The sequence below is a fragment of the Propithecus coquereli genome, unplaced genomic scaffold, assembly GCF_000956105.1.
Source record: "Propithecus coquereli isolate 6110/MARCELLA unplaced genomic scaffold, Pcoq_1.0 Scaffold130, whole genome shotgun sequence".
NCBI classification, from domain to species: domain Eukaryota; kingdom Metazoa; phylum Chordata; class Mammalia; order Primates; family Indriidae; genus Propithecus; species Propithecus coquereli.
The window spans coordinates 1,455,333-1,473,942 of record NW_012137192.1 but is presented as its reverse complement, the minus strand read 5'-3'; the positions used below and the strand labels follow the sequence as shown (position 1 = coordinate 1,473,942).

Here is an 18,610-nt window from a genome sequence, read left to right as displayed (position 1 = left end):
AGTAGTTCCTGTGTGTTATTCATTTCGGTTTTGAGAGCCTGGCACATAAGAAGTGTTTAATAAAGTGTTTTATTTAGAAAAAATTTTCTACCTCCTAATTCCTGGTTTGAGTGAGTTACTGAGCTTGCGGATTCTCATATACCCCAGTGATGATGCTCCTGAGGACACTGGTACCCAGGAACTCTCCAACACCCTCACCAAAGACCCTCCTGGCTTCAGGATCTGAAATATGGAGGGAAAACCAATCCGGTGAGTGCCACTTTAGCCATGAGACCCTCCATGGCTGACATTTCAGCACATAAGCCAACGAGTCTTCAAAGGTTTTAATACCAGGACCTAATACCATTATTTTCCAAGTAAGTGACTAATAACTAATGTGAAAACCACAGTTAATATAGATGACACAAATGATAATGTACTTTTCGGTAGTAAAGAGATATGTTTAATATTTTCATGACTCTCATTTGGTGTTACAAAATAAACTTTACTGGACAGAAAAACTTAAAACTCAGAAAACAGACATATTGAAAAGATTGATAATACATATTAATAATTTAAAAATATGGTCACAAGCATGAAAATTTAACATTATTTGAATACAAGAAAATGCTATGAAGCAAAGGGTTGTCAAAAGAGAACAAATATTCTGAAATAAATGAAGAGTCAAGATCTTGAAGTAGTGACAAATATTTTTAATGTACGACAGATACGGAAATGCCATGGGGAAAGTGAACAGAACTATTTCCTGAAGTGGAGGTGACAAAGGACACATACAGCTTTCAAAAATGCAAGGGACATAGTGTATCAACATACCACTTCCTTCAAATAAAAATGAGACCCTCTTGGGAGAATTTAAGCACCATTAGTAGAACACATCTGATAGCAGTTAATGAAATGTTTCGTATTTCAGTAGAAAACTATTTCAATGGTGAAAATGATGTAGGAATCAGAAGCATATTCTGCTGCGATTCTAGGAAGTTAACACTTTCCCGAACTGGAAAAAAAGTTCATAAGAAGGCATATAGAGTTATTAACTGAGTCAAATTTGTTCTGAAAATAATCTATGCCTAGTGAAACAGCTTACCAGCCGCCACAACTCTGGGATCCTCGTGAGACCGATGTCTCCCAGCTGCTCGACTGTCTGCACTCTCATTCCACCAAAGAACGTGAACTGCAGAAATAAACCACAAATAGACTCCAAAACATAGGGCATTAATGAATAAGAAATAACAGGAAAATAAATCAAAATTATTCTATTCTTTAAATCAAAATAGTGATGTCAAAAAGGTAAAACTAAATATTTCGGTGATAAGATTTCAAAGAGGTCAGAGACTTGGTAGAGAAATTTATAAATTAATCAAACTGGTTTTAAAGATGAAGAAACAGAAGGCTTGGAAAAGGAAATTACTAAACTAAAACAAAGGCACGATCAAGACAAGATCCAAATTTCATGACTTCCTTTTGTATTTTATTAAAAAAGCAAAATTATTGTGTTTACTATTGAACATTTATGTGATACAAAAAGAAAATTAAAAGCATAATGTTAACTACCTAGAGAAAACCTCTATTAATATTTAGTGTATTTCCTTTAAAAAGGAGTAAAACCAAATAATGGTCTTATTATACATCATACATAGTAACAGATTTTTAAAAACAGTATTTTCTGGCTGGGCACGGTGGCTCACGCCTGTAATCCTAGCACTCTGGGAGGCCGAGGCAGGTGGATCGTTTGAGCTCAGGAGTTCGAGACCAGCCTGAGCAAGAGCGAGACCCTGTCTCTACCAAAAATAGAAAGAAATTAATCGGACAGCTAAAAATATATAGAAAAAATTAGCCAGGCTTGGTGGCACATTCCTGTAGTCCCAGCTACTCGGGAGGCTGAGGCAGTAGGATTGCTTGAGCCCAGGAGTTTGAGGTTGCTGTGAGCTAGGCTGATGCCACGGCACTCACTCTAGTCAGGGCAACAGAGTGAGACTCTGTCTCAAAAAAAAAAAACAACAAAAAAAACCAGTATTTTCTATGGCAGTATTAATTTTTAATGGCTATATGAATTCCTTCTTACAGATACAGCGACTTTTTATGATAACCCCTTATTAACTATTTAGATTATTTCCTATATTTTAGTATTATACAAAATACTAGAATAAATGTTCTTATACATAACTGTTTATAAATTTTTTATAATTACAATGTAAGGTGTTAAAATACATACAAAAATGCAGATAAACAAAAAGAGAAAATAGGAATCATTCCTATGCCACCCAGAAATAACTACTCTTATATTTGGTGTATCTCTTTCCATATTTGTGTATATATGTCTGTATTCTGATGTATGTTTATACATTTTCATATATGTTTATGCTTATTAATACATGACATATACATGTACTACAGAAATGTACATGTGTATTACATAAAAAGGTCAAACCACATTGTTTCCAACATTTCCTTAATGTAAACAATATTGACATGTTGACATAAACTTCATTTGAGCACACCTACATCTGTATCTATAATAACAATATCAGTGACAACTACTACTAACATTTATTGGGTGATTACTATGTACCAGACCTGGTTTTAAGCATTTTTCATGTATTAACTCATTTATTCCTCATAATAATTTCGGTTATGACTATCATCATTTTGTGGATGAAGAAACTAAGGCAGAGTGAGATTCACTTACCTATGGTCAAAAAGTTAGTAAGTAGTGGAACTGGGATTCAAACCTGGGCAATCTGGATCTGATTATTTCTTTAATATAAACTCCTAATTATTTAAATTGAGAGTACCAAAGAGCACATCATACATATATGTAAGTGTGTATATATACACACACACTTACAAATATATAGTGCATATATTATATACAGTCCTACAGAAATGGTGTAGTGATTTATAGTTGGCACAGTCCCAATTCTCCTAGCATACTGAAACTGAATTTAAAATTCAAAAGTGTGTGCACATACGTTTTCAGCAGTTTTTTCTTATAAAAAAGTTATACATATCCAGTATAGAAAATTTAGAGACTTAAAAAATACTTTAATCTCTTCATACAAATATGACTACTGTATATTTTATATCCTTTCAAATTTCTTTCCTGTATAACTAAACATACCTACACACATATACACCTATGTATATTTTCTAAAAATAATACTGGCAAAGAAAATGAAAATAATTAAGGCATTTATATTGCTAAATTTTGGGGGGAAAGATAATATGAACCTTATACAGTATATGAGTACTTATTTTTTCCTGACATCTATTAATAATCTTATATCCATATAAGTATTCTTTATTAGGTTAAAAAATGACATTTTTAATCTGCATATTCTGTATCTACTTTTAAATAAATTTTTCTTTTTGCTTTTGTATTTCATTTATAGTGATTTACGGCATGCAGAAAGTTTGAGCCTTTATCTAATAAAATCATCAGTTGATTTTTTTTTTCCCTTCATAGTTTCTTCATTCCTTTTTGCCTTAGAAATCTAGTTCTCATCCATATTATGAAATAAATTTATCTTTTGTTTTAGCCATTCTATGAATTGTTTTCACTGAAATCTACAATCCATCTTGATTTTATTTTAGCATATGGTGTGAGATAGGCATCTAACAATTTTCATAATAATTTTTCTCTTCCATGCATTTTCCCACTTGAACATACATACTTTTGTATATCCTGACTATTTTCTTATGATATATTACTAGAAGTTGAATTTCTGCATAAAGATCAGGGGCTCAGCCTTGGGCATATTATGTTTGAGATGTCTGTTGGATATCAAGTGGAGATAAGAGAGCAACTGCATATTATGAGTCTTCCAAGTATTTACTAGCTAGTTTTAGTCACTTATCCTTTCAGATAAACTTTACAATGTTTTTCATCATTTTCCACAAAAACACCCTGAAATTCTGATTATAATATCTTTCAATTGTAAAAGTTAAATGCCCCCCACAAAATATATAAAATACCCCAAATATGTGCTTTATTAAATAAATTTATGTATGTAAATTTACCTTGATATATACACTATATATCTTTCTAAGTAGTAGAAAATGGGTAAATTTTTATGAGGGGGGCTTTAATATTTATAAAAAATATATATATTACTCAGAAATAATCTCCTTACCCCAAGTAATGGTATTAAAAAAATCAATGAAAGTACATTTACAGGGAAAAAAGATGAATAGATTGTTTCTTGAGGTTCCTTTAGTTTTTAAAATTTAATCATTTTGATATATTAGGGAAAACAGTAGTTTAGCATTTAAAGTCTTCACAAGGTGTTAACGTTCTAAATAAGATGTAAAATGGGTTTTCTCAACCCTCAAAATTACAGAAAAACTAAAAATTTAGCAATTAATAAAACATATTCTAAATGAAGGACAAATTGACCCAAGGAACTTATTAAGTCACCAATATACATCACAATTTCATAAAAGAAATGGAAAAACTATACCTCTGTTGAGTTCTCCATATTCTGTGTGGAAAACGCCAACTAGTTTTGTGTAGCCTAGATTAACATGGGTATGAACTGCCCTTTTAAATGCATCACCCCAGAGAGCTGGTCCACCAGGTTTCATCTGAAAAGTAGCCAGTTCATAGACTCCTAGAATAAGGAGAAAAAGAATTATTTTATAGAAGGCATTCAAACAATTTCTAATCATGGAAGGCTTATCTATATATACAGATTTGGAGAATCATACATGTATACATATAGACATATTTATTATATTTGCTTTTTCTTTGCTTTTATGTTTAGAAAGTCCTTGCCCATGTTTAAGGGTGAGTTGTTAAGCTTAATCATACAGATGACAAATAAAAAGGACTAGAAAATATAAAAACTATTACCTGAAATATTTTGAATCTATAATTTGTCACTAAAACTGATACTGAGAATTTATAACAAAGTGGGATTTTTTGAGCTGCGTGAATCCATACTTTCAGAGAAAAAATGAACAAAAGAATTTTCCAATCTCCTACACTTTTATTCTTCTTTCCAATTTCACTACTTTTTTCTTTGTATAATTTAGCCCTGTAAATTTCCATTTCTAACAGGAACAACAAAGCAAACAATGGACCCAGAGTGATGTTTCTGAGTCTTAGAGGAAAAAAAAAAAAACAGATGTAAAGAGATAGTTTTATTTTTCCTAAATATCCAGGTAAATACTTGAAAAGTATTTTACCCTCTGGACAGAACTATAGGGCCAGTGGAGGGGAAAAAAACTAGGGACAAGTAGATTTGAGAAGCAAAGGAAAAACATGCAAAAGTTACCCAGAAATCATGAACAACACAGAGGAACAGAACCAAGATTTGACACTGTCCAAGAAGCAAACTATTTTATTTAGATAGTGCTGACTGCTGAGGGGAGATCTAAGTGGATAAGGGTCCAACTAACACACTATAAAGTTGGGAATAATGGTGAAATAAAATTTAAATTAGTTTATGCTTTTCTAATCTGACCTTTGTTTAAAACTGGATTGAGATAATAGTTTCTTTAAGGCAGCAAGAAGTGAAATCACCAAGAAGATAAATCTTAAGGAATTAACTTCAAACTGAGAAATAATATAGCTTGACAGTTTCAGTTAATTTGCTTCCTCCAGTCAATTTTATAATCAAAGATGTACTTAATGATTTAAGATTAGTTATAATTTGTGGAAAATGCTTTTATATTTAAAAGTTTATATTAAAATTATGATAAAATTTCAGTATCCCTTACTTACCCACACATGTTCCCTGCTCCCAATGCACAACTTCTCAACCTTTCCTGTGTCACCCTTTTCTGTAGCACGGCTAAGCTTTATGAATACGTAAGACCTCAATTTGGAAAAATACTTCATTATCTAATGCTCATTTCTTTAAGGATCAGCTAAGAGCTCTAACTTATTTTTATCTCAATAATCATTCTATATTCCTATATAAAACAAAGAATAAACTTTATTTTTTTTTCCAGCGGAGCTTTAGTTTTTATTGCTTAAGCTCCTTAGTATTTTATTTGTTAAAACTCAAAGTGACTAAAAAGGAAGGACTTACCTTCTTTTGAAGGCTTTTCTAATTTGCACCATGGTACCAGATAAGTAATCTCACTCTCTTGTTTATCAATGAGAGCCAAATTTGGAATAAGGAATCGTTCTTGCCATTCCTTATCTTTGGCCAAGGCTTGCCGAACTTTAGTTCGATGAGCAAAATTATCTATGGAAGAAAAGAAGAAAAAAATTTTAAATTTAAAATCACCCGTACTATTTGGATTTCACGCAAATCAGTAAATGTTCATTGATGCCATATGGGAACACTGTGTTATGCCTTTGGAGATACCAACATAAATAGAAGTAACATCTGCCCTCAAGGTTCTCATGCTCTAAAAGGGGAATAGAAATGCAGACAAATAATATCATATTCTGGGCTTTATAGGCTCTACCACGTAGGCAGTTGTGTGAGAAGGTAAATTATTGAATCTTTCTGTGCCTCAGTTTCTGTGAAATGGAGATGATAAGACATCTACCTCCAGGGTGGTTGTGAGGATTAAATGACTTAATACATGGAAAGAGCTTAGAATAGCGTTTGGCATGTAGTTAGTACTCTATATGGACTATTCTTATTAATGTAATTGAGGCATTTAATTTATAGTGCTAGTTTAGAGAAAGACTATTTTTCTTTGGAGGTGGTGGTAGTGGTGGTTCAGGTCAAGGCACACCTTGAATCAAGTTTAACAATAAGTGAAATTAAAATGTACTTTTTAAGTTTCTTCTCCTTTAAACAAATAGCTTTCCAAGAAATAGTACCAATTCTCTTATTGTCACTCATTCATTTTCCTTACAACTTATTTCTCTTCTAAGTTACCCAAATAGGTATATGTTAATATATTTACCAATGTATGGGCCCAGTGCTATTTTTACTGTTAGGACCTCACAAGACTAATGGTAAAAGAATCTTATATGGTTTCCATTGGGGATAAGGAATAACACCTATCTTACAGTTTAAGTGAGGTATGTCAGGACTTTATTAGTTTTATAATGGGCTGTGATTCAACTTGTACTGCATTTAAAACATGAATTGTGTTTTAATGGGGCTTGTTCTATTACAATAGGGAAAAACTCTAAACCAAACACTAAATGAAATTATTAAGTTATTTGGATATCAAGTTCTGATGTGGACACAGGAGTAACAAACATTCTGGGGATTCTTGTAACTTGTTCTCCTTCCTCTTCTAAACCTAGGAATAGGTCAGCTTCAATATGGGAGGAACTCTGATTCCTTTTCCTTTGCCTACCTAGAGTAATATGATAGTGAATTCCTTGAAACTCTGGGGTACAAAAATGAAACAAAAGTGTGTAAACATAACAGAATTATTAAATCTCAGACTTAGGTGAGGCTTAAAAGTTAACCATCATCCCCTATAAACCTCCATTTTCGTAAAGCCCTTAAATGTTTAATTTTTCCTGTTAAAATACATCCAAGGCTGGGCATGGTGGCTCACACCTGTAATTCTAGCACTCTGTGAGGCCAAGGTGGGAGGATTGCTTGAGCTCAGGAGTTCGAGACCAGCCCGAGCAAGAGCGAGACCCCCATCTCTACTATAAATAGAAAAATTAGCTAGGCGTGGTGGTGTGTGCCTGTAGTTCCAGCTACTCGGGAGGATGAGGCAGCAGGATCACTCGAGTCCAGGAGTTTGAGGTTGCTGTGAGCTATGATGATTCCACTGCACTCCAGCCTGGGTGACAGAGCAAGATTGTCTCAAAAAAACAAAAAACCCTGATATCCAGCAGTAGCTTTAATAATTAAGAAAAGATATTTCTCCTTTCCATTTGTGATCTTAACCAAGCTGGACTTTACAATCACTGCTTTACATTTTTCATAAACCATCTTTATAACAAACCATTCTAAAATTTTTCTGAGAATGAAAGTCTAGTTCATAATTTTATGATTTTATATATGAGACTCCACACTCTCCAATTTATAAAAACGTTAAGAGTTCAAGCAAGAGGTTATTAGAGGTGTACCGCTGGGAAAAGTAATCATTGAATTTACATTATAGGTATTGCTTTCTAAAAGTTTTACTCATTAATAACTTATATGTATCTACAGAAATATAGATCCAAGAACTAAGTCTCACATAATATCTAACAGAATGAAAAATCTTTACTGAACACTTAAGCTGGATGACTCATACCATACTTCCAAATATGAAACACTTTATTCACTCTGCCTCCAAATTCTACACTCCAATATCCAATCAATTCAGAGTGAGCTGTCCGAAGATGAATATTTTTCTTAAAATTTTCCAGGAACTCATTCATCTTTGAGGGTTTAAGATAATAGGTACGAAATTCATAGAATGTCCCATCATATTGTCTGGGGCCTGTAGCAAAAGATGAGTACACCTGAAGAAAGACAAGGCAAATTTAAATATTTTGAGGAACGTAGGGATTTGTTATATTACGTTACAACCAAATCTGAGTTGCGTACGGGGTACACTCAGTAGACTCATCCATGTTTTCTCTCACCAACTCTCCATTTACATTTGTTTACATAGAGATGTCAATAAAGATTAACTACTCTTAAATATGTTGAATACATAGTTACTGTTTCCTAGCAAGGGTTTGCCTTTAGCCACTTTTTCATGAAAAGTTGTTCATAAGAAGACACTGGAGTCTTCATTGTATTCCTTTACCCAAGAACTACAGTTAGGATTCTCATAAATTTATTAGGTTATTAAGTATGAAATGTCCGATTTCCTTACGTACTAAGTTTGACAGTTGATATCTCTGACATTTCACTTTGACAATGGTTTTATTTTTATTATGAAGGTACATCCTTAGTCTTTCAAAGGCATAGTTTGGCTTGTGATTATCTTTCGAAGTTTTTTTTTTTTTTTAGAGCAGTTTTTGGAGTGAAAACATGGATAAGTCAAAAATTCATGTTATTTTCAAATATGAGTTCCGTCATGGAGCGAATGCAGGGCAGACAGCTCAAAATATCAATGAAGTGTTTGGGGAAGGATGTGGCTAATGAGCACACAGTACATCAATGGTTTGAGAAGTTCCATTCTGGTGATTTTAATTTTGAAAATGAGCCACATGGGTGACCTGAGACCAAGGTGGGTAATGGTTGAGCTGAAAGCTGTAGTGGAAGCGAATCCATCTCAACCTATGTGTGAATTAGCAGCAAGGTTTGACGTTACTATTCCAACAATATTGGACTATTTGAAACAAATCAGCAAGGTAAAGAAGCTGGATAGATGGGTTCTGGATGAATTAAATGAGGCTCAGAAGAGAAATCGTCTTGAAGCTTGCCTTTCTTTGCTGTCACAACATAAAGGCGAGCTATTTCTACACCCTGTTGTTATGTGTGTTGAAAGATAGATTCTTTTTGACAATTGCAAGTGTTCAGCACAGTGGTTGGATAAAAATGAAGTGCCGAAACACTCCAAAAGCAAACATTCATCAAAAAAACCTAATGGTGTCTGTTTGGTGGTGGAGTGCTGGTATTATCTACTACAGCTTCAAGAAACCTGGTCAATCGATTACAGTGGATGTCTACTGCAACCAACTGGACAAAATGATGAGGATGTGATTAAGCAGCCGAGATTGGTTAATAGAGACAGGCCAATTTCGCAGGACAATGCTCAACCATACGTCACACAAACAACACTGCTCATACTACAGAGGCTGGACTTGGAAACTCTCTGTCATCCACCGTATTCACTAGACCTCACACTGACTGACTACCGTTTCTACCATTTCTTCAGGCTTTGGACCACTTGTTGCAAGGAAAAAGATTCAATTCTTAACAAACTGAAAATGCCTTTTGCTAGGTCATCGCCACTTGCTCTCCAGGCTTCTTTGCTTCTGGCATAAATAAGCTACCGTTAAGATGGCAAAACTGTGTTGATAGTTTAATTACACAGTAATTGTGTAATTACTGTGCACAATTACACAATTGTGCATACTTTAATTAACTGTACTGCTTCTTGTTTGAAATATAACAATACACTTTTGATTTGAAATTGGACATTTCATATTTAATGACCTAATATAAAGAGTTTTCCCTTATTTAGCCAATATTCCATCTTCAGTCAACAGTGTATGTGTTACAGTTATACAAACAAAAGAACTTTGCAAAATGTGCTCATCTTTTGGCAGGCACAATAAAAACAATGTTTACTAGCAGAGCACTCTTTTAGGTTCTTAAAAAAATGAAAATTACTGTTCAGGTCAAAGCATTTCCTAAATTCAATGAAGTAAACTACTGATCAAAAATAGAAATGGAATGTAACTAATGCAGTAAAAAGCTATGACCTGTCCAGTTGCATTGTAATATAGTGGTAGATTATATGAAAGCTGAAAAAGGAAAAAATTCAGAATCAGAATTTTATGAATCATAATTAGTTTCTAATTATGCAATATAAAGAAGGGCATTTGGTGCTTCCAGCTACACCAAGTTTATGGATATATTCCTTAAGAATCATTAGTTCCTTTTGAAATAGCCATACATTCACTATAAATTTCTAATTCATTTTCTGATTGAACTTAACTGGCATTCTTGTGTACAAATCCATCTTATGTAAGTTTAGTTAGCATGTGTCCATTTTCTGAAGCTGATGACGCCAGAATAATCTATTAAAGCAGTTTTGGTACCTACAAAGCGATGGACGAATTAGGGCTTACACTGACTACCTGGTAATGTCTAACGAAAGCAGTGGGCTTTTCTCTGATATATTTTTGTTTACAAAATACAACACTATATGTATTTTACTTAATTGTGCATAATAAGGCTTAATGATAATCATCTATCTTGAGATAATTCCATTCACATCTGAGTTATATTCTTACTGCCTAAATAACTATGCTTACCCCTCCAAACAACTGCAGCTGCCCCTGCTGTTAGTGGACATTCTTTCTGTGCCTTTTAACCAAACTCTAATAACCGAATGTGATTAGAATAAACAACTGCCTAGTATCCATAGTTTAAGAAATATCATAAATAAATCAGAAAATGGGCCTATAGGGCATTTGTAACAATTGCATTTCAGGTTGATTTGATTAATTTGTATTTGGAGGACAAAATATTTGGCCAAAGGCACACATTTTTATTATATTTCACAGGAATAATATACAGTAAGGAACCTGCAGTAAGACAGAAGTGGGTGGCTGGTTGGGGGGCGGTAAGATTTTTGTCCCAGAAAGACTGTAACTGGGCTGGGACAGAAATCGAGTGCTTCACGCGCCCTTACGTCCAACTTAGGTCTCATTCTCACCAGCAACGACTTCAGTTCACTTATAAGAGAACAACTGGTAGACATTTAAAAGTTCAGAATAATTCTGTAAGGAAATAATTTTTGACTCTGCCCCAGTGGAGAATCAGAAGGATAAAGACTGCATTGTTAATCTAGGGTGAATGGACATTACTGTCTTCTTCAGTGTTCACCAGAAAGTCTGCCTCTGGAATCGGATAACCCCCTTCCTATCCTTTCCCTTGAGAAAGGAGTAAAGGCCTAAAACACCGCAAGGAAAAGAAATCAATAGGCCAATATGCGACAGGTAAGCTGAATCATAAGCTCCGTTTTGTACATTTCTCATCGAAGATTAAGAGAGTTTATCATGTTGGCTCCAGGGCTCGGGACCCTGCCTGGCTTGGGGACCAACCGGACGAGGCTCGGGTGACTGGGCTGGGTCCGGCCCCACTGGGACCCTGGGCCGCCTCCTCAAGGTTCTCCAGAAAATGCTGGCAAGTTGTGTATTTCGTTTCAAAGGGGGAGGCCGGTTCTGCTGCAAGCGGCTGGGTTGGCCTTTGCCCTGCTTGCATCTAAACTATGGAGGAGGCGGTGGCCTGTAAGGCCACAAATCAACAGGAGCCCTGATATCGCCAGGTGACTACGTGGCCAGCGCTCGGTGAGCCGCAGCCGCAATGGTGCCGGGCTGCAAAACCGCTTCAGGGGTGTCCTCGGGGCCGCCTGGTATCCAGGCCAGAAAAGCCCTCTGTCCCCGGCTGCCCGCAAGTGGGTCAGGAGGCGACCTCGGAAGGGTACCCTTGCCTTGGCAGCGCCCTTCTCACTTGCGTCCCGGGGTCCCCGCCTCAGGACTCCGGGGCTCGCTCAAGAACCTGGCGGTCCCGCAGATGCTCTAGGTCTGGGCTTGCGAACCGGAGGCGCACGCGCAGGACTCCCGCGCTTTCCGCAGACGCCCGGCCCCGCCCCTGCCCCGGGTAGTGGTCGGGCGCACCCCTGTGGCCGGTACCTGGGGCGCGAGCATCCGCGCAGCCAGCGCCCTAGTTAGGCCGCTCCGGAGGGCGAGCATGGCGCGGCTTGCAACGCAGAGAAAGGCGCCAGCCACGTCCCTTCTGAGACTTCTCTTACGGCTTCCCGCCTGGAAGTGAGCGGCGACTGGATAACAGGCTGACGCAGGCTTGGGCGGGGTCGGCGGGGTGGGCTCCGCCCCTGGCCGGGAGGCGGGGCGCGTGTCTTTAGAGCTGACCGGTGCTCTGCCGGTTTTTTCTCAGACGTTCTTGCCGCAATGTTAGAGGTGATACTAGAATGAGCTGAGTGCTGAGATCGGTTCTGCTCCACTTTTCTGCGCCCACCACCTCATACGCTACAAAGCCCAGTTGTGTAGAATTCGTAAAAGTGCGGGGATTGTGCATGTTCCTGTAAACCTTAAAAGTAAAACAGCAGATCTCTGATCTAGTTCTCCCAATCCCGGAGTATTGGTCCCCAGAATAACCACCTTCAACATTTTAAGCTGTTTCTTCTAATGCCTGTTTCAGTATTTTTAAATAGCCTTTTCTGCTATTTCTTGATTTTTCAGTTATGGATAGTATCTATGGACTTCTTTCTAAGGAAGAGATGAGGATTTATGTCTCTTTCATATCACTCCCCAAAGTTCTCTTTCCTTCCAGCATCTAATAATGCTTGCGATAAAACTAGTTAATTGGTTACATTATTAATTTACACTAACCTACATTATATTAATGTTTACATTATTCTTGCTAATAACCACATTATTGCACACATTATTGTACTATTGCTTACATTATTAGGACTAGGGGATTATTACGGGGCTATTACCTGTTGTTGTATTGGTTGGTTGTACCTTGTGTAAGGGCTTTTGAGTCATCCATTCAGAGGAAGAGAGACTTTTTAAAATTAGTAATCCAGAGGAGGTACATCAGATTTTCCAGAAGAGACTCATCCATTTGTAACCATGCAGGACTAAACAAATCATCATTTGTGTCAGGGCCGTATCTATGTGATTAAATTTATTTTCTTAGACTTTTTTTTATCCTGAAATTCACAGTTCATTTACTCATTCTACCAAAATTTACTAAATTCCTTCTGTACACCAGGCACTTCTCCAGAAACTGGGGTACAGAATTAAGCAAAAGACAAAATTCTTGTCCTCTTGGAAGATACAGGCTGAAGGAAACAAGTAAAAAATTAATGGAAAATATATCAGGCATTAATAAATAGTATGAAGACAAATACAGTAGGATACAGAAAATAGAAAGTGCTGGAGGGACGTAACACAGATTGCTATCTATTGACTTGTAAGATGAAGATTTTGGGCTCCTCACACGACTCCCCCCAAATATACTTCCCTTCCTGTGTCTACTAATTGTTTACATTGAAAATAATATATTTTAGAGTGAAAAAAAAAAAGGGTTAAAATCTTTATGAGCATGGGTGGGTCTTGTCAAGCAGTGAGCTTCACTCTAGGGTTATCTGACCTGGCTATTTCATTGAGACCCCTCCCCCACCAAACTGTTATTATCTGCAAGTTATTTCTCTTTATCTAGTCAGTTTCCCCTGAGAGGAAACTTCCAGTATCCTGTATGTGTGGTTAATGCATGAGTTCCGGTTTCCTGAGTAGGGAAAGAGGCTAGAGGACTCAGTCTTTGGTAGTATCTTTCAATAATATTTTAATCAAGATAGACTAAATTGCTCTTGCAAAACAAAATAAGAATGTATTATGACTCAGACACTATAGGATTTTATTTTTTATAAGCATCCAAAATGAGTTTTTCTAGTTGGCTTGCAGCTCTTCTACATATGATGAATTTAAGGACCCAGGCTGCTTCTACCCTGTGGCTTTGCAATACCCTAGAGTCTCATCATTACCTGCATGCATCCAGCAGAAAGATGGAACTTAAAGAGAATCTTTAACAGGAAAATACAGTGAGGAACAAAATTCATGGCTGAAACTTAGAGATGGATAAACGTTGTTAAGTGCTACTAAGTGCCTAAGACACTTTTCTATTCACTTTCTCAGAGGTTTTCATTATCCTCAAAATTCCGTAAGTTAAGCTTTATCTCCATTTTATAAGTGAGAAAGGTGAAGTTCACAGGGATAAAAATTTTTCTCAGGTTTATTGTTGAAAAGTGGTACAATTAGGGTTTGAAGCCAGATTGAAAAACCAGTTCAGTGTACTATTTATTTTTATTTTTTATTTTTAAAAATTTGTTATTATTTTTTATTTCAGAATATTATGGGGCACAAATGTTTTAGTTACATAAATTGCTTTTGTACCATTTGAGTCAAAGTTATAAGTGTGCCCATCCTCCAAATAATGTGCACTGTACCCATTATGTGTGAATTTACTCATCTCCTCCCCCCAACACCTGCTTGATTTCTAATGAATGTTATTTCCACATGTACACATAAGTGTTGATTGATTGGTTCCAATTCAATGGTGAGTACATGTGGTGTTTGTTTTTCCATTCTTGTGATACTTCACTTAGAAGAATGGTCTCCAGTTCCATCCAGGTTAATGGAAGAGGTATTAGTTCACCAGTTTTTTTTAATGGCTGAGTAGTACTCCATGGTATATATATACCACATTTTATTACTCCACTCACGTTTTTTTTTTTTTAATCCACTCATGTTGATGGCCGCTTGGATTGTTTCCACATCTTTGCAATTGTGAATTTTGTTACTACAAACATTCTAGTGCAGATGTCTTTTTTATGGAATGTCTTTTTTTCCTTTGGATAGATGCCCAGTAATGAGATTGCTGGATCAAATGGTAGTTCTACTTGTATCTCTTTGAGGTATCTCCATATTACTTTCCACAGAGGTTGTACTAATTTTCAGTCCCACCAGCAGTGTATGAGTGTCCCTATCTCTCAGCATCCATGCCAGCATTTGTTGTTTTGGGACTTTTTGATAAAAGCCATTCTCACTGGAGTTAGTTAAGTGATATTTCATTGTGGTTTTGATTTGCATTTTCTTGTTGATTAGAGATGTTGAGCATTTTTCCATATGTTTATTGGCCATTAGTCTTTCTTCTTTTGAAAAGTTTCTGTTCATGTCTTTTGCCCGCCTTTTCATGGGGTTGCTTGATTTTGTCTTGTTGATTTGCTTGAGGTCTTTATATATTCTAGTTATTAGCCCTTTATCAGATGTATAATATGCAAATTTATTCTCCCATTCTGTAGGTTGTCTATTTGCTCTAATGATTGTTTCCTTGGCTGTGCAGAAGCTTTTGAATTTGATCAGATCCCATTTATTTATTTTTGTTGTTGCTATGATTGCCTTTGGGGTCTTCTTCATAAATTCTTTGCCTAGGCCAATGTCTATAAAAGTTTTTCCATTTCTTCTAGAATCCTTATAGTTTCGTGCATTAGGTTTAAGCCTGTTATCCATTATGAGTTGCTTTTTGTAAGTGGTGAGAGATGCGGATCCTTTTTCAGTCTTGTACATGTGGCTGTCCAGTTTCCCCAGCACCATTTATTGAATAGGAACTCTTTTCCTCAGTGTGTTTTTGTCTGCTTTGTCAAAGATCAGTTGGCAATATGAGAATGGTTTTATATCTGGGTTCTGTGTTCTGATCCATTGGTCTATGTCTCTGTTCTTGTGGCAGTATCATGTTGTTTGCTATTTTGGTTACTATAGCCTCGTAGGATAGCTTGAAGTCTGGTAAATTGATGCCTCCCAATTTGCTGTTTTTGCTTAATGTTGTTTTGGCTATACAGGATCTTCTCCGGTTTCGTATGAAGTGTAGAACTATTTTTTATGGATCTGTGAAAAATGATTTGGTATTTTAATAGGGATTGCATTGAATCTGTAGATTACTTTGGGTAGTATAAGACATTTTAACAATGTTGATTCTGCCGATCTATGAATATGTTACGTTTTTCCATCTGTTTACTTCCTCTGCTATTTCCTTCCTCAGTGTTTCATAGTTTTCCCTGTTTGCTATTGTAAAAGGTATTGAGTCTTTGATTTGGTTCTCAGTTTGACTGTTGTTGGAATATAGGCATGCTACTGATTTGTGTACATTGATTTTGTAACCTGAGACTTTGCTGAATTTATTTATCAATTCTGGTAGTTTCTTGGCAGAATCTTTGGAGTTTTCTAGATATAAAATCATATCATCAGCAAAAACAATAGTTTGACTTCCTATTTCCCAATTTGGATACCCTTGATTTCCTCCTCTTGTCTGATTGCTCTGGCTAGGACTTCCATCACTGTGTTGAATAGAAGTGGTGATAGAGGACAACCTTGTCTGGGCCCAGTTCGAAGCGGGAATGTTTTCAATTTTTCCCTGTTCAGTCTGATGTTGGCTGTGGGTTTGTCATATATAGCTTTTATAATTTTGAATTTGCCATTTATTTTTAAAAGATATGTGATCTTTAAGGTCATTTTAGATTTGTAGTGGAAAATGACCTTTAAACAAAATTTAAAAAGTAACATTTTTCTGTGGCTATTTTTTGACATATTACCTAAACTGCATGGAAAATACACAGGATAAGTATTTTGAAAATTATTGTTGCATATTCTGAACTTCTGACAAATAGTCCAACAGCTAGGTAGTTCAAAGCTAGAGAAATCATACCAAAAATCTAGATTATTAAAATAGACTAATATAGAGTAATTAGTTGTGCATTTTAGATTGAGTAGATAGAGATGGCCTATTTTAGAAAGTAATATGAAGCATTTATCACAGGTACAACAGTGTATAATGTATTGGTAAATCTTAAAGAATAATGATAAAGTGAATTCTTATGCCCCTGCCACCAGACTTAAAAAAATAGCATATTGCCAGCAACTTAGAAGCTCAATACATGTTCCTTCCTGGTCACATTCTCCTCCTTGCCACACTCTCTGTCACCTCCCTCAAGTAACCAAGATCCTGAATTTTGTGTTAATTATTACATTGATTTTTCTTTAAAATTTAACTGTATTTGTATATAAGTCTAAACAATATATTGCTTTGTTTTGCCTATTTTAGATTGATTTTTAAATGGAATCAGACTATTTTTATTAATTTGTTATGTTTTAGCTTTAACTTTAGGCTTTTGAAAATCACCCACATTAATGAGTTGGAGTAATTAATTCACCTCTCTGTTATATGAATATGCCTTAATTGTATTTCTTTTTGTCCATTTGACTATTATGGACAAAACTGTTTGAATTTCTTCGTAGCTCCTGGTTCCTCTGGGAGAATTTCTCTAGGATAGGCATTCTGAGCCCTTTTTGTGTCATAAAACCGCTTGGAAATCTGTGAGTCTGTGGACCCCAAAAGTTTTTAAATGTGTAACAAATACATAGGGTTACAAAGAAAACAAATTACAAAGAAACAAATACAAGGAAAAAAAATGAACTAGAATCATTAAAATCTAAAACACAAAGAAAAAATTGAACTAGAATAATAAAAATAAAAGCAACATTTTCAAAAAGAAATAAATATGCTTCTTAGGGCACTAAATAATATCTAATGGTGGATGTAAGAGATATAATTTTGAAGTAGTGATGAGTGTAGAAGAAATTTTGATGTATTTGTAACACCTGTAAATGGAGTTTGACACTATCTATGAGTTTTGTTGCAAAGTCATAGGTTCTGCTAATAATATTGTGGCTTGTTGCCTACCTTTACAATAAAAGGTAGGCAATCTCTGAAGTTGGTGACAATAAAGATATAATTTTTTTCCCATCCAAGTTACCAGGCCCTTTAAATTCTATCAACAGACTTCTTTGGGCTGTGTGTACTGGAGGTTACAAAGTACTGAGCATATATTCAGGAGTAGACTTGCTGGGTTATAAGATATGTACATATTCATCTTTACTAAGTAGTGCCAAAGTGTTCTATACATTTATATTATTTTTGGCAGTAAGGTTTTTCTGATCAGTTTTATGTTATTGCCCATTGGTCTGAGGAGTGTGAAGATGCATTTTTATACCTCCTATTAACAAATAGGTATCAGTTGAAGGGTGGTGGGAATTATATAAAACGGGTGAAGGAAACAATCCACTTGATGGTATTCACGCTTGTTTTTTTCAAAGGTCTGGATTATGCAGATGTGCAGAAGGAAGCAGGAGAGGTAGAACCAATGCTGGCCCAACTGAGTAGCAGGACAGCAGCTATGCATGTAAACTCTAGACGCTAATATTCTGGTACTACTACATCCCTGGGTTAAGTACTTTCTTTCTTTAGTGCTATGTTCTGAGACCACTAGATGGTGGTATAGACTACCTTTTCCTTCATTAGGTGTCAGTTTGTGCATATATCTATTTTTGTTGTTATTTTTGAATTCCTGTAAAGCAAACTATAGGTATTTAGAGTAGAGTTAGCTTACAGGGTGTGTGTGTGTGTATGAGAGAGAGACAGAGATACTA

At 35.7% G+C, this 18,610-nt stretch overlaps 1 protein-coding gene across 1 annotated transcript; it reads right to left on the bottom strand.

Annotated features, from left to right (window-relative positions):
* Nucleotides 1-321: 321 nt before the first annotated feature.
* Nucleotides 322-12,451, bottom strand: NIPSNAP3A (nipsnap homolog 3A (C. elegans)). Its single transcript, XM_012638542.1, has 6 exons — nucleotides 12,236-12,451; nucleotides 8,170-8,380; nucleotides 6,033-6,191; nucleotides 4,458-4,607; nucleotides 1,085-1,171; nucleotides 322-994 (listed from the first exon to the last, which is right to left on the bottom strand). The coding sequence occupies exons 1-6, from the start codon at nucleotides 12,293-12,295 to the stop codon at nucleotides 918-920; spliced, it is 744 nt and encodes a 247-aa protein (XP_012493996.1). The 5' UTR covers nucleotides 12,296-12,451; the 3' UTR covers nucleotides 322-917.
* Nucleotides 12,452-18,610: the final 6,159 nt, after the last annotated feature.